At 39.5% G+C, this 22,291-nt stretch overlaps 2 protein-coding genes across 2 annotated transcripts in view; both read left to right on the plus strand.

The window, feature by feature from the left end:
- The window catches only part of dpf1 (double PHD fingers 1), a 40,172-nt gene extending 37,918 nt beyond the window's left edge, over positions 1–2,254 (plus strand). The window contains 3 exon segments of the mRNA XM_053422986.1: positions 1–78; positions 728–809; positions 2,184–2,254. The exon segment at positions 1–78 is cut by the window's left edge and continues 35 nt beyond it. Of these exon segments, the coding sequence (XP_053278961.1) occupies positions 1–78; positions 728–809; positions 2,184–2,254 (231 nt within the window).
- A 15,262-nt stretch (positions 2,255–17,516) lies between these two features.
- On the plus strand, positions 17,517–21,979 carry si:dkey-243k1.3 (endonuclease domain-containing 1 protein-like). The gene is made up of 6 exons (XM_053422841.1): positions 17,517–17,595; positions 17,733–17,851; positions 17,957–18,057; positions 19,586–19,700; positions 19,836–19,992; positions 21,380–21,979. Exons 2-6 carry the CDS (start codon positions 17,774–17,776, stop codon positions 21,769–21,771), a joined length of 843 nt encoding a protein of 280 aa, XP_053278816.1. The 5' UTR covers positions 17,517–17,595; positions 17,733–17,773; the 3' UTR covers positions 21,772–21,979.
- The last annotated feature ends 312 nt before the right edge of the window (positions 21,980–22,291 follow it).

Genomic DNA, 22,291 nt, shown 5'->3' on the forward strand with positions numbered 1-22,291 from the left:
ACGGCTGCCGTGAGGACTTATCGCTGGCAGTGCATCGAGTGCAAGTCCTGCAGCCTGTGTGGCACCTCTGAAAACGATGTAGGATCTCACTTTGTACTACATGTTAACACATGTGGCTGCACACACACACACACACACACACACACACACACACACACACACACACACACACACATACACACACAAACAAACACATAACACCCTGTACATACAGTATATGCTTTATGTAAAGTTTTAAACTGTCTTGTTGAGCGTGTGAACAGTGATTCAGGCTCTGGCTTAGATTCACAGGATGCGAGAGTGGCTCCCTCTGGCTGAGGGATGACGTCCATCCACTGAGCTGTACTGTTGCCCAATTAGTCTCTGTGGAAAGAAACAGCTTTAAACCTGTTAGAAAACTTTGTAGAAAGAATTGTCGACTTGCAATAAATGCAGTTTTTTTAAATCAATGAAGAGTTAGGAGGTAAACAGATTAAAGCAGAGTCAGGGTGCAGAGAGAATTAGGAACAATTTCAACGAAGGGAGGTTGTTAGGTCTGCATCTGTTTTCATAATTTAAAAATAACCAAGGGGCACATTTGTCACACCTTAATCCTTTGATTTATATGAACACCAATGCATATATTCCAGTATTATACACATTACATTAATGCTGCTCTGTCCTCAGCTTTGATTTCAAGTCTCCCACTTCGTAATGACATTTATCTGAATATTCTCCTCTGTTCCAGGACCAGCTGTTGTTTTGTGATGATTGTGACAGAGGCTACCACATGTACTGTCTGAGCCCTCCCATGTCTGAACCACCAGAGGGTATGTATAACACGGAGCATGAATACAATGCAACACTAAGTAGAGCGCATACTGACACTGCATACCAGGACCTCTCAAGTGTTCACTCCTGCATGTAATTTCGTCCAAGTCTTTTTTAGTAAATGATTACATAATAAGTACAGCAGGTGGAGAGACAATTAAAACTAGAAGGACCCCCAGTAGAGCACATACCTCCGCCAAGGCCCAACAGTCCCTTTATATTTAATTAAACTGCACCAAATTGCACACACTCATAGATATCAGCTCCCTAATGAAGCAAGATTTTTTCAATCAAGAACCATGAATTATTCTCTAAGAAAAAGATTGAAACACACCCTCTTGCAAAATCTCAAAAAAAAACAATCCTGCATCATCATTACACCAAGTTTTATGGTAATCCATCCAGTTGTTTTTGCATAATCTTGTTTACAACAAACAAACCAGGAGGAGTTGATGAGGAGAGTGAAACATCTGGTCAAAACAGTCGTGTAATCTGACACGCTGACTTTTAGGACTTTAAAAAATGACTAAACCTGTCGTTGTCTGGGTGACACTCAGGACTCGTCACCTCTTTTTCAGTTCATGTTAATCTGAATAGGTCTCGAAATTAATTGAAATTGAATTAACCATAAGCTGAAATGCTCCTAATGCTGGGAGTGTGATCATAGAACAGGAGCAGGTTCATCTGAATCCAGTAGTTTTTTCCCCACGAAACATAAGATGGCTGCCTTAGGATGTTTGATGGCATTGCCATGGAAACGGGTAGTCCAAAAAATAATCTGTTTCCATGGCAAGAGTGTCACTTGGCTGAACATACAGCAGCAGTGCCACACGTGTTTTAACGCTCGCTAACAGTGTCATGCTCTGCCCACGAATGCAACACTTGATTTATGAAAGACATCTACTCAGTTATTTAAATTTACGCTAGAGCAGAGAATGTGAAAGGTTAAGTTAAATATATATTTACATATATAAACATACTGTACTGTGCTTCACACATCACATTACAAAAGAAAAAAATACATTACAGCCACATTCATAAACACACTATCATTGAAGTGTAAAAGAGGCTGCAAGAAGGAGTGTTGGATTTGAACATCTGTCTCAAGTGGATGTTTAATTAATGGTACAAACCACATGCCAAAATCCACAGCAAAGTACTTGTCAATTCCCCTGCATCTCCAAACCACAGGCACAGCATGTGATGTTTCACCACGGGGCTTTAATTTACAGTGTTACTTAATGCTGTCTGAAATGAGGGATTAATTCACAAGGCTGTACAATAGCGGTGATTGAACTGCTGATCTGTGATGTGCTCTGTGGGTGTGTGTGTTTGTGTGTGTGTGTGTGTGTGTGTGTGTGTGTGTGTTGCAGGGAGCTGGAGCTGTCATCTGTGTCTGAGACAACTGAAGGAGAAGGCCTCAGCCTACATCACCCTCACTTAATCTGCGAAAGCTGCGCCTCGTCCTCTCGGCCCTTCATCCTTTCCCAAGCCACCTCTCCAACGCCCCCCTCTCTGTGCCTCAGCTGCCTCCCTCCTCCTCTGATCTCCTCGTCGCCACCTCCTCCACAGTTTGCCCCCTGCGACCTTTGACACGACCGAGCACACAGCACCCACGGCTCCATACTCATTCTTAAACCCATTCTCCAGCAGCAAGCCAACCTCTGTCCTTTGTGTCATACACGCTCCCTGTTGTGCTTGAGCGGCCTCCCCCCTTACTTCTGAGGAATTCATCAGCTGACTATAAGTTTGCTAGTGAGACAAACACTCCAGCCTGCCAAGGGCACTTCGGAGGCATACTACTCCACAGGAACCCTCTTAAGGGCCCTTGGAAGAGCCCTAATGATCTCAGCTGAAAGTCAGTCAAGAAGAGAGTGAGGATTCATAAAATGGATAGGTGTTAGGCCGAGGACAGGACTTGGAAGACCCCGGGTTACAACAGAGCAGTTTGTTAGCCAACTGTGAAATATACAGTACACTCAACCAAGATTTCATTTCCTCCTTCTGTCCCTTGCAGTGTTTGTCAGAGCTGAGCTGTGGAGCGCTTCTCATTTTCTTGTCTGCAGGGTTCGCTGACCTGTGCAGATTCAAAGGGAGAGCAAATTGTACAGAATTAAGACTGATGCTCTATCTTCACACCTTTTAGAAACAACCTTGCCTGGAAAACAACTGGTCAGAAGCTCAGGCCATCTTTGACCTCACCCTGTCCTCTCTCTCTCTTTGCATGATGTTTCCACAAATACACAATGCATATTGGGACCGACACAGAAGGCTTTAGAGTTCAAAGGTCGTCCTCGGATGAGAGGAGAGATGGATTTTTTCTCTCATCAGCTATTTCTGATAAAACAATGTATTTAAAAATGACATTTTAGGATTAGCAGCTCTCACAAGTTGAACCTGACCTCCATTCACCTGTCCCCTTCTATGAAACACCGACTGTGAAGCCAATGCAAAACTGAAACTCTCCCGGTCCTTGGTGTTTATTATCTGTGTGTCAAGAATGTAGGATTGATGTGTGGTCAATGCAGATCTTTGTCCGGCCCATGCCAAGGCCCAAAAAGTTTTTTTTTATGATTCCCTTTTTTATTTTTTATTTTTCATTTGCATGTAGCCATCTCAATTGTTTTTTAAGAAACTCTTTTGATTGAAATTGAAAAGAAAGCACACTTAATTCGCAATAATGTGTTTGTGATAATAACTGTTGGCCAAACTGGGTGTGTTTTAAACTCTTTGTGTGCCTGTGTGTCTGTTAATGTGAGTTTTTTTGAGCGATACAGAAACTGTAGCCAGCTCCATGCCAGGTGGGATCTGTGAGAGGATAATTGAGCAGCAGGAAGGTTATATGAATGTCATTTTTTCTGTAACGGCAGAGGTGGAACAATGGCTTTGTTCTGCAAGTCACAAATCGTCTCAATGTAGTCCTTAGCAAAAGTGAGCAACTGTAAAAGGAAGAGCCTGAAATCTGACATATGCACAAACCAAAGAGTCAAAAAGACAAGTTGTGGACTATATGTGCCAGACTCTTTCTTGGATGTGACTCCAGGAAGTATAAGCACTCAGCCAAGATGCTGTCTGGCACACGTTGCCCTTTGTAAAACCATAACTTGTCACTTTCACCCTTTGTAACATGACATGATTTTGAAACGACTGAGAAATAACGTGGTTCTTAGTGAGCTGGAGAAATGCTGGTAGATGAATTCTGTACGTTTGGCTCGAGCCATCGTACCTGGCTAATTGTTTAGTCTAACTGTTGGCAATATAGCAAAAGTGCTAGATATATTCCCCAAAATTTTAAACTGGTCCTGAACGTAAACACAAAGTTTTGAGTCATCGGAAGTTATGGTCCTGACTAAATTGATAGCCTTTAGGAGCATTAACTGCATAGTAAGTAAATTAATACTTAATTAATTAATTAATTAATTTCTAACAGGGTACTACCTGCAGTATATAGGTCCTTTTAATGAATAACCATGGCAGATTTTACAACATTAAGGAGATTTAATTCTCAACAAATATGATGATGCTAAATTCTTTGCTAAGTTCAATACTCAATGTCTTTTGAGGATCAAAAACATTAATAATGAATTGTAAGAGACAATAAACAACCCCTGTTAATCTCCATTATATTATATAGACTGTAAATCAAGTTGGATGTCATGACAGCTCCCATAAGTGAAGCCAAATCGTCTTGATCGCCCCCTGATGGACGCCTCCTCCACGTTAGCAGATGGGACATGGATTTGTCTAAAAAGTACGGCTGTGACTGACTCACGATTGGTTGAGTGCTTGTACCGGTAGGACCTCGATGCCACGGCTCCACTCAACAATCACCACTGAGCAGATGAGTCAAAAGAGCAGGAATGGCGGCGCCCATACTCGTGATATTTTAGCTAGATTTAGGAGGCAGTGGCACATGACACATCATCAATCTTTATTTACAGTCTATGTTCTAAACAGTCACAGTGTCACCAAAGTATGGCCAAATATGCTGCTTCTGTTTGACCCTCAGTGACGAAACCTTTGATAAAGATTTTGCGATCTTGGTTTTTGAAGATGAAGATATCAAACATGCGAATTAAACTCACAAGATATTTTTGCTGGAAAAGACAAAGTTTGATGGCAGGATGATTTCGTCTGCTAGGTTGTCAGCTCATAATAGCTGTTTTTCTGATCATCTGTGTCTTTCCAAACTCGAGGGCACCTGTTTTGTGAGATGAAAAATAGACAGGAAAAAAAAGTTTCAAAATCCTGCTCCTGTCAGTCTGCTCTGCACGTTAGAAGCCAGTATAATAGATCAGCGCTTGAAGACCAAGCTGAAATGTTGAGGCTGAGATTTTTATAAAGTGATTGATCTTGCCAGCCAGCCAACCAACCAGCCAGCCAGCCAGCCAGCCAGCCAGCATGTATTATTTGAGATTGCACTGAAAATAATATTTTTCTTTCTTTTAGCCAAACGGCCTATTATATTATCCTCAAACAGTTTAATTGTAAGTCTCAAGACAACTTTAATGGATGGATTGCAAGTTAGCAGAGGTCGAAGAACTGAAACAGTAGGATTTTTTGTTTTGTTCATATGGTCTAGAGAGGACATCCATCCAGTGATTTAAGAGCTTTAGGCCTGGAGACAATAGCTGTAAATAGGGGATTGAATGAAGGGCAACAACTGGCCTTTTTCGTACAGTATTTAATATACTTGTGTACATTTCAAAGTATGAAACAGGTCAAATTCAGCTGGTTGTGGGTTTTCTGAATGACCATCTCATTTTAATGCTGCATCACATCTCTAAAAGGAAACTCCCAAGATCGGGTGAGCTGTGAGAATGTACCTGACCTGCAATCGTGTTTGTCATCTGACACAGGAGGACATTAGGTGCAAATACTGTGTTACCCCTTGATTCAGTGTAACTCCACTGATGCATGAATGACACCTGAAATGTTTCTGATTTCATATTTTGATGTTGTCACTATTGATTTTTTTAATAACGAAAAGGAGAAAAACCTTAAACTGCTGTTGGTTCCTCTTTATTTCCTTTTTCAGTGTTTGGTTTTGTAATCTGTGTTTTTTCACATTTTGCACAGCGTGGCTGCATTGGCTCTCAACAAGTGTTAATGCCTCTGTGTGTGTGTGTGTGTGTGTGTGTGTGTGTTTGTGTGTGTGTGTGTCTTATCACTTATGAATACTGGAAGGTCAGAGAGAAGCAAACCAAACCAAAATAGTGAAATCGTTTTATTTTGCAGATATTTTCTTTTCAGTGGAACCACTTGGCACTGCTAGGAGATTGTAATGGTTAGTGCAGGTTACAACAAAAGCATGTGCATGAATGCATAACTTTATCACAAGTAACTTGGATCGAGACGTATACCTGTTTTTACCTCTGTAAAAACAGGTATACATGTAATATCAGTGCTTTAATTTGCCACCAAAACAAATAGTGTTCAATCAAAACAAATGTGTATTCTTATTCATCAATCAGATCTTAAATTTATTTTAATAGTAACAGGTTTAACAATGAAATGGATGTTGATGATGTCTGAATATAATGGACATGTTTGAGTGGATGGACGATGACAACTGAAAAGCCTTTATAATGGGAGCCTTCCTGCACCTGATAAGAGAAGCATGGTGGAGTCAAACCAATTTTGATTGTACTATCTGAGGTGGGTGTGGAAGCCATGTTGGGGTTTTAGAAAATGTGGGTATCGGTGTGATTATTCAATGAAACTTGAGCCTTTCCTTTGTATAAATGGCCAAACCAATGTGGTGGTGGTGGTGATGAGGTGGGTGGGTCAAACTAAGCCACAGCAGGAACCTTCCGGTTTAAGTTGATGCCTACAACAACCATCTCCTCCCACTTTAGTGCTGTTGGGATGATTCGGTCAGAGGATTGAGAGTCGGTTCACTTGTAAATTGTCGTTCTGTGATCTTTGCTTGAACTTTTTTCTTTTTTTTTAATTCCCCAAAAATAAGAAACTTACTGCACGTGTGTGTGAGTGAGAGTGTGGGTGCACTTTTTATTTTTTCACTCTCTGCATTTTTTCAACGTGATTGTCTGTTGTAAACAACACTGGATAAAGTTCGAATTTTTAATTTGTATTTTTTACCTCGTGAGGAAGATAAAATCTTCCTGAAATTTTGTTAACCCCCCCCGTCTCTCTCTCTCTCTCTCTCTCTCTCGCTCTCTCTCTCTCTCTCTCTCTCTCTCTCTTTGTCTGGTAGTGGTACCTGGGAATGCTTTGAAATGTGGACTGTGACCGCATTGCTGTCATCACTGCTGTCAGTCATTTTCTGTGAATTCATACAGCTTTCTCGATTCACCCCGTTTTTTTCTCTCTTCCCTCGACTCATTTTTTTCCATTAAAAAGATGAGATTGAAAAATGACCTCTACCTTTGTGTTACGTGTCATTGTGTGTGTGTGTGTGTGTGTGTGTGTGTGTGTGTGTGTGTGTGTGTGTGTGTGTGTGTGTGTGTGAATGTGTGTAACTGCAAGTGTGCATGCATTTGTTCTAGTCCCTGTGGTATAAATCACTGAATATTTGTGTTTTTTGGACAGCAGTCAGTCTGTCTGTCTATCTGCTTGTCTGCTTGTCTGAATCGTTGCCAACTAGGCCAGTTTACCAGTCAGTTAGAATTGCAGGACATTCTAGCCCACACAATCCTTCCCACACATTCAGTCGTATTTGCAGACCAACACCAGTCATTGTTTCCTCTTTTTACTCTGCAGATAAACCACCTATCAAAGTAACTTGTTCAAAGTCAGTTTTCAAACCTCTAAATTACCAATTATCATTTCCAATTTTGCACTTTGCAGTTGAAACACGTCCATCAGAACCCCTCTGTTTTCTTTTTTACAGTGCACTCTGAAAACATACATTTCATTTGAATAAAAGAGCAAATTGACAAAGAATTTCCGAAAGATTAAGGGACAGTATTGTTCTGCTCCTTTAGCTGCCTTGGAAAATTGGGAATGGGGGTGGAGGAGGGACAATGGAGGCCCATTGTCCACAATTGTTTTTGAGCAACACTGCAGAAGAATACACTTTGCTATTCAGGGCAGGTACAGTTTTTGCTATTTGTGATGTATTCCTGGAGATGAGGCATTCATCATAGCTGCTGTGTTGGCCAGACCTGGCTGAGCAACAGCAGCAGGGTGAAGTCAGGCTGATCAACAATTCCATTTTTTCCTGCTTCCTTCCAGACGCCAGAAAACCAAAAACCAGTGCACACGTTGCTCCTTGGGGAGATATAGGTATTTTTAACAATATGCTCCAAAAACCCACACACTTCCTCCATCCATCCTTTGGCAGAACTCCAACCTTATCCAAAATCCTGCACACACACACACACACACATACACGCACACACACACACACACACACACACACACACACACACACACACACACACATGCATGCACACAACATTCACTACAGGCACATTTACACAAATACTGTAGGCTGCATGCACACACACACATACACAGCCTGCAGCCCCCATCTTCCTATGGGCTTCATTACTCTGACCCCAGTCTCCCTTACATGTGTGTGTGTGTGTGTGTGTGTGTGTGTGTATGTTTCAATACCCATTAAAATATATGTATGTATATTTGTGTGTGTGTTTATGTTGTTTGCATTTGTGTGCATGGGCATGAACGTGTATAGTGTATGACAGTGTTTGAATACTGTACTGTATGTTTGTGTGTGTGTGTGTGTGTGTCTGTGTGTGCGTGTGTGTGCGTGCGTGCATGTCCATGTGTGTGTGTATGACTTCCCAGCCAATTACCACATCTACCAGACAGACTGAGACTGCCTGGGCCCTGCCAGCCAATCAGAGAGGGGCTGCGCACTGCTGGGCCGGAGGCGGTTGCTATGGAAACCAGGAGGCCTGTTTGTATGGTGGCTGATGGAAGAGTGATGGATTACAGTAATAGGATGGAGGGAGGTAAGGAAGGAGGAAGAAAGGGAAGAAGGAAAGAGGGAGGACTGAGGAAGGTATAGGAGGTGGTGACAATGGGATGAATAAAGGAACAGCGAGAGAGAAAGAGATAAAATTAGTGGAGGGGGGAAGGGAGGCGACCAGGGGTGGTGTGGAGAAGGATGGAAGGGGGAGAGAGACTCATACATAAAGATATTGAAAATGTATGAATGTATCTGAAATGAAGCGACTTAAAAAGATGGAAAAAAAAGAAGGAGAGAAAATGATAAAGGGAAGTGGGGGAAGAGAGGGGGGGGGTGGTTTTAAATGGGGGTTGGCGAATTGAATTCCTCTCTTTCCTTCGTCTGTCGGGGCTGAGATGGGCGTCTGGCCATCTGTCCTTGGAGAAGATGGAGAGGTAAGTGTGTGGAAAGTTGCAGTCTCACCTTTTTGCATCCTCAGCAGCACTGCAGTCAGTCTGTAGCAGATCCACCTCAGTGTTTCCACCCAGTGTCAAAAAGCTGCTCCAACTCCAACGGTCATGTGAGGGCTGAGATAATGTACGGCAATAAGTCCCATGGAATCTTACAACCGTTCCTGTTTTGACAACTTGATAAGTTGATAAGTGTTAAACCCAATTAGGAGGAGACTACATGTTTCATATCAGCATAGGATGACAAATTAGCTTTCCTGCATTGAACCAAACACTTTTTACATTCGACATAAATATTGTGTTGTCACCACTGTGCGCTTGCTTGTCTTTTAGTTGGCTGCATTGAGAAAAAATAGAACACTGGACTGATTACAATGAAAAACAAATTGTGGAATAGCACTTTCTTTAATATTGTGAGATAGGGTGTTTTTGGACGTTGTCACTGATTCCCCAGGTAGTAATTGAAGGATCTTGACGAAAGCATCCGGCCTGCTTAGGGGACTGATATCTGTACGTGTGAAATTTGGTGCAGCTTGGTTGAATTTAAGCGGGCTGATGGGCCTTGGTGGAGGTATGTGCTCTGCTGGGGGATATATATTAAGTTTCTCTTTTCTTCTAACCTCATTTGACTCAAAGTTTTGCGAGGCGATGGGGTAGTAACTCTCCCCTTGGCATCAAACTGATCCTTTCATAGGTGATAAAAGGTGGAATTGACCAATGGGCATAAATATGAATTTTTTTATGTTTGTTAATGTTATATATGGGTGATATATTTATCTGCCAAATGAGACTTCACATACAAACGACTACAGTATGTTGCCATAACTTATGTTTGAGGTCAATTAGACAACTGTTCTTTGCTTGTTACCCCTTAAAATGAAGGACATTTGTGTGTCCTTGTCACTGGTTTTCACATGTTCATCTTTTACATGATCTTACTTAGCAGATATGATGTTTACTTCTCAGTCAATGAGAACAAAAAGTTCTTTAATGACCCAAGACAAACTCAAACTACACAATAATCACAGATGATTAACTCAATGTAATGAAGAGGATCATCTGATATGATCAAAAGCTCCAGAGCAGCCACCAAGTGGACCTTGGACCTCGACATTGTTTGCGTACCTTTGATTTCATCGTCAATATCTGAAACAAAAATTAAACCTAAATGTTCACCTCATCAAACCCCAGATTGGAACTCTAGGATTAGATCACAGAGAGGTGAAAATGAAAACATCTTCAACTACGGAGAATTAACTTATTTAGGGTTCTGGAAGAAAGTGTTGTCAAATATTGTCGATGTCAGAGTGCAGGTGAACATTTATTCAAACATGTTTTGCAGGGTCACTGAGACCCCAAAAACGAGAAATACTATCCTGATATATTTTGTCAGTTCAAAATCATTGTCATATGCAATTCCGAAGAATTAGCTAAATTTCTACATTAAGTATTGATATTAATAAATCAACTTAATTGTCTTTTTGAGTTGATAAAGCGATAGCTTCAAGATGCCGAGTGTTAATCCAAATAACAAAACTAGAAAGGCACTGAGAGACCACTGCGCCAAATCTGACAGTCTCCTTAATAAAAAACATCTATATTCACTAGATCTGGATTTTTATTTGATCTGCCCTAAATAGCACAAAATAATAAATATCACTGCCCTAAACATGAAAAAAAAAATCATGATGATCCATGAATTATTCTCAGAGAAATCAGTGAAGATAATGAAAAATAAATCCTGGGTCCGTACCAATATTTTCATGAGTTTTTTCTTCACCCATACCATGTACTTCCACCAAGATTAGTGATCATCCCTCCAGTGGTTGTTTTGTAGCTCTGCTAACTATCAGACAAATGCAGACGAAAACCTCCTTGGTGGAATAAAAACGTCCTTAAACCTTTCACAGACAAATTCAAAAGCTGACTACTTCAAATAATCACACCATAACCTTCATTATCCATGTTGGATCTGTGTAACCTGACCACCCAAAGGCATTTGACAATCAAATCAAATGAATGAATAAGCCAGTAAATCAAGTGACCAGGACCAATGTTAATCAAAGCATGTTGAGTCAGAAGAGGTTTGTGTACAATAGGCAAATTGAGTAAATTGCTCACATGTCCAATTCAACGTGGAAGCAGTGATTTTAGTTTTGTGCTCTATGGTTTTCCTGCTGAACCACACTCAGTTCTTTCTCGCTGACAGACAAGGAGTGAAGATGCTTTGGAGGCAGGGATTAGGCTCAATCTGTGTCTGGGGAACCATAAAGCTCCATTCAAGTCAATTAAAGATGTCCATTCACATTGACTTCTGGGCAAAATTCAAAACCACACCAAAGTTGTTGGTTAAAATGCATCAAATTGTTTATGTAATTTACTGTCATCTTTAATGATTATCTGCCACAATTTGCATTTTGTGTTTTTAGGCTGTGAAGAAGGAAGCGTAATTGACTTGATTTTAGTTTAGACGACACAGCCTATCAATGATCGTCTGTTTGCAGGGCGGATCATTTCCAGGTGGTTCTGCAGTGCAACAGTATTCAAAAACACAGGTGAACTTGAAATCATAAATCAACACTGCAACCTAGAGGCAGACTAATGCAACAGCATCTGCTGCTTTTTGCTGCAAACATCAATCAAATGTAAAATAGAGTGAAGGAGAGGAGTTCATTTTCTAAAAAATGTAATCTAGACTCTGATTATATATTTATATATATATTTTTAATTTGCACACTTTCAATGATAAATTATACTAACTTGTCCAGCAAAAACTTCAGCCCATTTAATAATGATCATCTGACTCCATACTTTGTCCTCTCTTCCCTCGCTGTGTGTTTACACTATTTACATCTTAAATTAGATAGAAAGCCAAACAGTACGGCTCATTAACAGCTGCATTTGTTTATTTCCCTTAATAATAAAGCAATTACACTGGGCAAACACAATTATAACACTGTGTAGTGTCTTCCAGTTCATGTACTGCTGTGAGATTTACATGTTTGGTTAATGTGAAAAATGAATGCCGGCAGAGTAATGGGAAAACACAAGGCTGATTAAATAAAGCTTGAGTCTTTATCTCATTCCTGATGTTTTCTATGTGTTCTCTGGCATGCACAAGCCTCTGTGGCTTTTTCCAATTCTGTTTTATTCAACCTTTAGTTTCCACTATTTAAATTTAATGATTTTAAACTACAAATGTTTAAATTAAGTCAACTTAATCGATGAGTGAACCTATAATCAGATTTTTACTTGAGTTGGCTTTTTAGGAGGCAGCCTCAGTGCAGCTCCAGCTTGTGGCAGTGGTTTAACTGAATTCACAAGAACTTACCTTCTCAGACTGATTGAAACACTGAATCGATTTATTGCAAGGTTATGATAGTAGTGACTTTTTATTTCCAGAGTTTACTTACTTAAGTGTCAGGGTAACAGAGCTGACACAACTCAACTAAATGTTAAAGTCAAGTGTTGCTGAAATTTTGTCTCACAACGAATCAACTAAATATCGTTGATCACAATCATTAATCATTCTTCAAAAGCACTTTTTCAAAGTATAATGTTATGTTTTCCCTGTCGACTCTCAAGAAATTGAGTATTTATTTTTACGTGATTAGATGTTTTCACATTTGAACTTCCGCATCATGTTAGAGTGCACTCATTTCTTGGAGGATGTTATGCGCCAAGTTAAGTTGTGCGAAATAACTGAGTACATTTACTCATGTAGGGGAGAGCGTAGTAATGTGAGACATATTTTACATTTGCTCCCCTCTAGGCGAGCTAAAATTATATATCAGTAAAATGTACACATTTCCCATTAATTCAGGATGTTTCCTAGCAATGGAAATGATCAGAATGTCTTCAGGACAAAGGGCAGTGAAAATATGATTGTTTTTTAAAAAGTGGTCTTGTGTCTCACTCTACCCCAGCTTAGGGGTAAAGTGAGACAGACCAGAGAAATCAAGGGGGTAAAGTGGTCCACTTGATTTTTCAACTTAAAACTACCATAACAACACATGTTTTATAGTTAAAATCCTGACAGCTAGATTGACAACCACACATTCCAAAACTAATATCGGACTAGTAACAGAATCATGGGGATTGGTCAATTAAGCACATTTATGATTATTATGATTCATGTGATCTCTTGCTCACCCTAGCTTACCTGCACATTGTTTCTCTGTCCAATTGGCAGGGACAGGGATATTGATTTTCTCTGCATATTCAAATGCCAGTTCACGGCACTTAACTGGAGCAAGGCCATGGAACTGGTCAGCTAGTTGTTTCAAGTGTTTGGCAAGCTCCTCCTCCATTTCATCTGTGAATATTCTCTTTGCCTCAGCTACTGCACCCCAGGCTACTGATTTTACTTTCCTTTTCTCTTTTTTCTTTATGAATCTTTTGAGGGTTGTCTTATCAATATTTCTATCCCTTCCATCTTTTCTTAAGGACTTCTTTCCTTGCATGACCTCAGCGGCTACACTCTCCATCTCTGCGAGGGGTGTTTGGCCCCAGGTTGTCTTCCTGGTGTAGTTTCTTGGCATGATGGCTTTTGTACATTGTTTATGACATTAAAAATAAAACATATGTAATATAATATTACAATAAAATATGTTTATTTGATTAGTCTCACATTACCCCACTCTCCCCTACTGTATTTGTTTGTATTGTGCTGCACAATTTTTTAAGGTATTTGTACCTACAGTGCCTTGCATAAGTATTCACCCCCCTTGGACTTTTTCCCATTATGTACTGTTACTAACTGGAATTCAAATAGACTTATATAAACTTTTTCCCGTTTGATCAACAAAACATGCATAGTACTTTGGAGGTGCAAAATAAATGTTATTGTGACACAAACAATAATGAGAACAAAAAAGTTGACATCTGTTGGGTGCATAAGTATTCACCCCCCTGTGTCAATACTTGGTAGAACCCCCTTTCGCTGCAATTACAGCTGCAAGTCTTTTGGGGTATGTCTCTACCAGCTTTGCACATCTAGAGATGGAAAGGTTTGTCCATTCTTCTTGGCAAAAAAGATGAAGCTCAGTCAGATTGGATGGAGACCATCTGTGAACCGCAATCTTCAAGTCTTGCCATAGATTCTCTATTGGATTGAGGTCTGGGCTTTGACTGGGCCATTTTAAGACATTAACATTCTTTAATCCAAACCATTCCTTTGTAGCTCTGGCTGTATGTTTAGGGTCATTGTCCTGCTGGAAGAGGAACCTCCGCCCCAGTCTCAAGTCTTTTGCAGACTGCATCAGATTTTCTTCAAGGATTTCCCTGTATTTGGCTCCATCCATCTTTCCCTCTATTCTGACCAGTTTCCCTGTACCTGCTGAAGAGAAGCATCCCCACAGCATGATGCTACCACCACCATGTTTCACTGTTGGGATGGTGTGCTCAGGGTGATGGGCAGTGTTGGGTTTTCGCCACACATAGCGTTTTGCATTGAGGCCAAAAAGTTCAATTTTGGTCTCATCTGACCAGAGCACCTTCTTCCACATGTTTGCTGTGTCTCCCACATGGCTTCTGGCAAACTCCAAACGGGATTTTTGATGGATCCCTTTCAACAATGGCTTTCTTCTTGCCACTCTTCCATAAAGGCCAGATTTGTGGAGTAGACGACTAATAGTTGTCCTGTGGACAGATTCTCCCACCTCAGCTGTGGATCTCTGCAACTCCTCCAGAGTAACCATGGGCCTCCTGGTTGCTTCTGATTAATTTTCTCCTTGTCCGACTCTTCAGTTTGGGTGGACGGCCTCCTCTTGGTAGGTTTGTGGTTGTGCCATATTCTTTCCATTTTCTTATGATGGATGTTATGGTGCTCAGAGAGATGTTCAAAGCTCTGGATATTTTTTTATAACCTAACCCTGCTTCATATTTCTCCACAACTTTATCCCTGACCTGTTTGGTGAGCTCCTTGGTCTTCATGATGCTGTTTGTTCAGTAATGATCTCCAACAAACTCTGAGTCCGTCACAGAACAGGTGTATTTATACTGAGATTAAATTGCAGACAGGTGGACCCTATTTACTAATTATGTGACTTGCAAATGTGACTTGTGAATGCAATTGGTCGCACCAGATCTTTGTTAGGGGTTTCACAGTAAAGGGGGTGAATACATATGCACTCAACACTTTTCAGATTTTTATTTGTAAATAATTGTGAAATCCATGTAATATTTCCCCCCACTTCCAAATCGTGCACTATTTTGTGTTGGTCCATTACATAAACTCACGATGAAATAAATTTTAATCTGTGGTTATACCATGACAACATGTAGAAAAGTCCAAAGGGGGTGAATACTTATGCAAGGCACTGTATATTTAAATGGGTGCCACTTCATCTTATTGGACTACTTTTTAAAATGGCTTCTTTTCTGTAGGAAATATCAGTTGGTTTCATTGTTCATTTCGACTGTTCAGGTTCAAAGATGCAAAGCACAACTTTGTCTTTTCTATTTTCTGTCCTGTTAATAGAAGTTAAAGTCATCGCTTTAACTTTAGCAGCTACAGTGGGGACAAAATACGAACACATTAATGCACAATCAAACATTATTTTACATTATATTATATTCAAAGAGGCTATTGTTCTGCAGTAAAGATACTTTTAATTGTAATACTTAGAGAAAATTTTCAATGGTTTTATACATAAAATATAATTACCCATTCTGTATGGTTAATTTCACTGTACACTGTACCTGTACTTCACCCTTGGATTTCTCTAGAATTAAATAATTTCTGTCAAAGAAAAGGAGTTCTTGATTTACACATTGGAAACTTTGACCGTAGTATAGAAATGGTAGTAACAATAGAATTCCCTGCTTTGTAAGCTATTGAAATTTCAAAATTTTGAGATGGATGGTTTTATGAACAAATAAAAATGTTGGTTATGAGACATTTCGGGATTTGTAATCATAGACACTTATATTTCTCTGGTAAATTTCTGAAAAACAAATTAAAAAACATTCGTAAACGTATCTTTCCAATTGTTTGGACTGTAGATAAGGAAATCAAAAATTCATTTCAATTCAGTTCAATTTTATTTTATTCAATTTTACTTGTATAATGTCAATTCAAGACATACATAATCTCAAGGCACTTTACGTAGTAAGGCTGAAACCAGACAGTATTATAGAGTTCAAGCAAACACTTGTTGACATTGGAGAGAAAAAACTCCCCCATAACAGAAGGAAGCTTCGTGAACCAGACTTTGTGTGGGCGGCCATCTGCCTCGACCGGTTTGGGTGAGAGGTGAGAATGAGTGGAGAGAGGAGAGGTAAGGGAGCAGGTTATGGGAGTGTAACTTAGAAAGTGGGAGAAGCCCATGTGTTAGGTAAAGAGAGTGTACCTTGATCGTGGGAAAAACAACACATGAACCCATATCTCAGTGTTACCTGAGCATAAAGGGGCTGTGACTCAGGGTGCCAGTTGCACATGTTCTAAACACGACAGCAGAAGATGATGATATCGACCAAAATGAATGAACATCATAGAGTTTTGCCGCATTTAAAGTCACTGATGCAAATACTGTTTAAGCTGTTGCTTCCTATGGTCTGACTTACAGTGTCTGTGCAAAAGGAAACTGACATAAAATAGACAGTTCCTCGTTATACAGTGTGAGTCAAGCACTAATTTACAGCAGGATTTTAAACTAGTGGTAGCAGAAATATCAAGTATCAACACCCCAGTGTAGAAATATTATTATTATTATTATCATGTGATCAAAATTTTAGAAAAGAAGAAAATTTGCATCAACTCACTGTGTGTGTACTAATGTTTTATTTACAGAATAATGTATATTATATTTTTGGATTATAGCTATAATGCATTAATGTGTGCATTTTTCAATATATCATATACTAATCAAAAGGCATATCTTACTTATAGTTTATTTTATATCTCTTTTAAATGTATAGTTTATATATTATTATATATAATATTTAGAATAACAACGATAATGCTAATGATTATAATAATAATGATAAACTAAACTAAATAATAACACATTAAAGAATATATTATATTGTATTACATTATATTACATTATTAATCTGAATATGGAGAGTGAAGAGTAACTACAGTAATGAGTGTAGTAGATTTATAAAGAAGCTGAAAATGGAAACACACAATTAAAAGTATCAAAATTTGTACTTAAGACTAGTTACTGATTTCATATACAGGATATTGTCTCACATCAATCCCATATTCCGCTCGCTCTTGCACATTCAAAGCATACATTTTACACTCATTACACTCACTCTTGGTCATCTTCATCCACACCTGATTCAGGGTCATCCTGCACAAATGTCACGTGTCGGCATACAGGCTTGCCGATAAAAGCAGCGGGCAAATAAGGTGAAAGGTCAGGAGAAGTCACATATAAAAGCCCTTTCCTGCTCAGGGCAGCGTTTGGCAGCAGACTGGTGCACCGGTGGGTGAGTGGAAATATACACACTGCAAACACACACTGCAAACAAGCTGACCCCCCCTTCCATGTGCGGGCCTTCAGGCTTTTACAGTGGACCAACGCATTGTAAAATGAATTAGTCCTTTATGTTTCATTTGACTCAAGGGAGCAGTCCAGAATCCCAGATACCTGAAGTTTTATCCACAATGCAGAGCTTGCTGCCTTTGTGTGCTCTCCTCCTCTTCCTCTTCTCTGTCCGGGCTGATGTTGTTGGACGCTTTGAGGTTGGTGAAATCAGTTTATTTATTGGACACACATTTGTGTCCATACGTGTGTGTTGTGTTGGTAATTCAATCAGGGGCTTGTCTCCTTTTTTCATTCTGACCCAGGATGAACCAGAATGTATGAAGTACTTCTATAAAGACAAGGTACCAGAATTGGGGGCTTCTACTCCTGGAGCGGCCCGTCTTTGTCATCGCTTTGTCAACAGGTAAATAAACTTATTTTACATGATAGGTTTAAGTCAAATGTACATCTATAAACAAAATGTTTGGAGTTTAGGATAAAAAGCTATCCCCAGATAAATACATCTATTTAAATCTATTCATCAGATCTCTTTCACTGTATAACAAAACATTGTTTCCTGCTATGATGATAAGAGTTGAAACATAGTATAACATTATGAGACAGACCAACACTGTAGAGTCTGTCTAAAAGAAGGTAGTGGTCGACTGCTTTCTTCAAATCGAGGAAGATTGCTCCTGTTATCATTAGCTGGAGAAAATATATGATTTGTAAGTTTTAGTAGAGCTGTAGTTGTGTTAGTTATTTGATCAAAAACCAGATTGAAAAAAATGATGAATTGTAATTTTGAATAAGACCAGGGGTGTCCAAACTATAAACTTTATAAAAAGAAAAAAAAAGAAAGTACAAACAATTTTTGAAACTAACAATTTAGTAGCACTTAAATGGCACTTACTTATAGCACTTTGTAGTTTTGCTTTATTTTTGAAGACATTGTTCTTTCTTGATTCTTGTTGTTCTGGGTTTGTACCCTCGGGTTTGAATGCGCTTATTGTAAGTCGCTTTGGATAAAAGCGTCAGCTAAATGAATGTAATGTAATGGACAATGGCCCACTGTTTTGCACTTCTCAGTTTAGACACAAGATGGCACCAAACTCACACCTGACCTGCCAGCTGTCCCTCAGAACGCACTGTCAACAGTCCGCTCCAGGGTAGGGGGGCGTGGCGGCGTGAGTGGCCCAGAACGTATTTTTTTCTGTGTGTGGCCCTCGGCATAGAAAGTTTGGACACCCCTGAATTAGTACATCCCCACCTTAATGCAAGGGACTGATGCGTGAACATTTCAAGGTATTTCACAACTGGACAATGACATTCAATGAGTTCACAGAGAGGGTGCATACCAATATGGGTATTTCAATCCAATCCCATCTAACCCAGGACCCTTGCCCACTTTTAGATCATTAATTGTTCCCTGCACCTCATCAGGTGTTATACTTCTGAAGGAGCTGTCACAAGACAATCAATACATTGTTGAAAACGACCACACAAAGAATCAGGTGAAGAGGCAGAGCAGACTGAGGAGGAATATTGGTTAAATGCTTGATCAAGTAAAAGTGGATTGTTCAATATAATATTATTATCTATTACATGGTTAGTTAAAGTTATATCATCAACATTAGTAATTGCTTTAATTTAATGGCATTGCCTATATTAAAATAAAAACACAGGTAAATAAGGGTTGGGAAGGGGAACTAACAAATGACACTACAGCAAAACACAACACTATACACAACTTGACTTTGCTCAGGAAGATGTGCATATGCTTGGTTTCTTGTCTAATTCATCTTTTCATTCACTTTCAACTGATCATTTGAATCTTGGACATTTGCTCAAATCTTGTCGGTCGATATTTTTGTATAAATGTTTCTTTGGCTCTCATTTTCTATAGCAATGCATCTGATGTCTTAACTATCCACTTCATCTCTCTCCATAAGGTACCACTTTGCCACACTCTATGACACCAACCATCGCATTGCTGTCTACGCTGCCTATCAGTTCCAGCCTAGCAATGGAGGAGGCAGGGAGAAGCGTTGGTTTGTAGAGCCTCAGGTTGGTGTATGGAGCATATGCATACACATTATGCATAAATATAGAATTATATTTTTTTTTGTACAAGGATTTCATACAGAAACTGTGCTTGCATTTGGCAATTGGTGTGTTTAAAGGTTAGTTTTTGCCTTTCAGCTGGTTAACTTGTCCTGGCAAGCCGAGATGAAGGATGGCTACTGGCTGGGGAGGGACCACCCTGGGGTCTACCTGGGAGAGAGACAGGCTCTGAATGAGGACTACACACACTCTGGCTTCGACCGTGGTCACCTTAACCCCAACGGACACCATGCAGGTAAGAGGGGTTTGTTTCGAACAACTAAAATGTCAAGTTCAACAGTGTTGAGGGAGAACTCTGATACAAGTTTTTCTTTATTGCTTTAAATTCATTGTGCTTATCACTTAAATCACGATGTGATTTGTTTAGTGATGTCAAATAAATAAATATTTTCAGTAATCCTCCCAACGTTACTCCTTGCCATGAATCTACCACACTTATAACCAAAAATATAACATAAAAGTTTTGATTGGTTTCTTAGAAGGACATACTTCACTAAAGAGGCAATAAATTATCGCAGCACAGCTGCGTGTCCGCAGTGAACTTGACCTCTATACTTAAACCATCTTGCATGATACAAAGTCATGTCCGTAACGACATATGTGACCCTAAACATACCCAAAATATGATCATGCTATGAATAGTTGCTGGAAAATATCCACAACACTGTGTTTTTATCTGAATACACTGGCAATGACAAAGGTGTAATATTATTCCAAAGTATCTTAACTTAATCTTCACAGTTTACTTAGCTCCTTTTACACAGAAGAAAAACTATAGAGCAGTTACTATGCCAGAAGACATTTGAAGATACTTACTCATACCTACTGCTGTTTTAGTTAAGGTTAGGTTTCTTTATTAGTACCTATACATTACTTGTGCAGACAGGGAACAGAAATCCATGGAAACAGACAAAAATACAACATTAAAAGAGGACATCACTTCCTTATCAATTCATAAAAATAAATCACACATCGACACAATACAGCAGACAGCACTGAACTTGTTACAGCTCGAGTCATGACAAGTGCTTAACATCCCATCTCCATAGGCACCCACTGCTCCTACAGCAGCCTGGAGTGCTAAAAGTGCTACGGAAGAGGTGCATCCCCGGTACCGATTTGTTAAGAAGCACAATCGCTGCAGGTACAAAGCTCTCTCTGCAGCGCTTGGTTCGATCTTTAGGAGCCACATAACGATGGCCAGAGCGGAGGAGCTGGAACTTGCTATTTATAGGGTGAAAATGATCCCAAAGAACGGAGTTGGCCTTGTGTTTAATCTGAGTTGAGTAAAGCACCCAGAGGGGGAGTTGAGACTCGCCTATAAGCCTACTAGCTCACTTTATATTTGATTAATTTGTCCTGCAGAGACAGGTTACCAAACCAGGACACAAGGGGAAAAGACAAGACAGATTCCATAGAAGCTCGATAAAAGAGGCTCATCATGGTTACTTCAATGTTTTTTTTTCTCTCAAAATGAATATTGTTCAACATCAAATTATTTCCCAATCAGCATTCATTTTAGATTTATACTTGAGGAATGAAACACATCTTTCACTCTTTTTCCCTTATGCATCACTTCTTCTTGCATAATCAACTGGAACTCTCATCCCTCTCTTTTACAGTCCCTGGACGCAACGCCACTTTCACCCTGACCAATGTGGTTCCCCAGAACCCCAAGCTGAACCAGAACGCCTGGAGGATCCACGAGTCCAAGCTCACCGACCTTTTCCGCAGCAAGTGCTCTAAGGCCTATGTGCTGGTGGGGGCTGTTCCCTCAGCAGACAACTGGATTGTGAAAAACAACATAAAGCGTGTGAACATCCCAGACTACCTGTGGAACGCCTACTGCTGTGTTGACAACAATGGGATGCCCCTGCAGAGCGGTGCTGCCACAGCGAGGAACACAGAGGAGAACTGGGTGGAGAATCTCTCTCTGGATGGGCTGGGAGAATTCCTCCAGCAGTCCTCCAATCAGCCAATAGGGGAGCTGTTTTACAATAATTGCAGGGCATGAAAGAAGGGATAATGAGAAGAGAACTAAAGGTGCCATTTCCCATTAATCTCTACATTAGATTTGTATAACTGCCCAATGCTGTTTTTGGTATAGATATTATTGTGGTAACACAGTAAGAAAAAAAAGTACTTTGACATTATGTATCTTATCGTTTAACAGCAACACTAATGCATCCACAATCAATAAATGAAAATTAGTTGCAGAGGGACTAAGTGACTGTTTATTGTTGTGTTTTTATTATTAGTAAAGAAAAATATCAAAAAAAGGAAGTAAAAAAAAAAAATCATGTGTCTGTTCTATTAAAAGACCCTGAATCATGAACTGTTTTCTAAATAATAATAATCTAAGTAATTTTCAAAACAAAAGTTTCAAAGTGCTTTCACAAGATATATTGATAGAAAGCTAATGAAAATCAGTTTAAATGTCAATCAATCACTTATCAAGGGAAGTGAAGTAAACAAAAGAATAAAAGACAAAATAAAGAAAGAAATAAAGAAAAATACAATATGAAATTAAACCT

Source organism: Pleuronectes platessa, chromosome 5, assembly GCF_947347685.1.
Source record: "Pleuronectes platessa chromosome 5, fPlePla1.1, whole genome shotgun sequence".
NCBI classification, from domain to species: domain Eukaryota; kingdom Metazoa; phylum Chordata; class Actinopteri; order Pleuronectiformes; family Pleuronectidae; genus Pleuronectes; species Pleuronectes platessa.

Bases quoted from the DNA above. Each gene is read 5' to 3' on its own strand.
- si:dkey-243k1.3 (XM_053422841.1), top strand. From the start codon at position 17,774: ATGCAGAGCTTGCTGCCTTTGTGTGCTCTCCTCCTCTTCCTCTTCTCT. The intron at 17,852-17,956 runs GTTGGTGAAATC...ATTCTGACCCAG, and splicing joins ATGTTGTTGGACGCTTTGAG to GATGAACCAGAATGTATGAA. The intron at 19,993-21,379 runs GTAAGAGGGGTT...TCTCTTTTACAG, and splicing joins CCCCAACGGACACCATGCAG to TCCCTGGACGCAACGCCACT.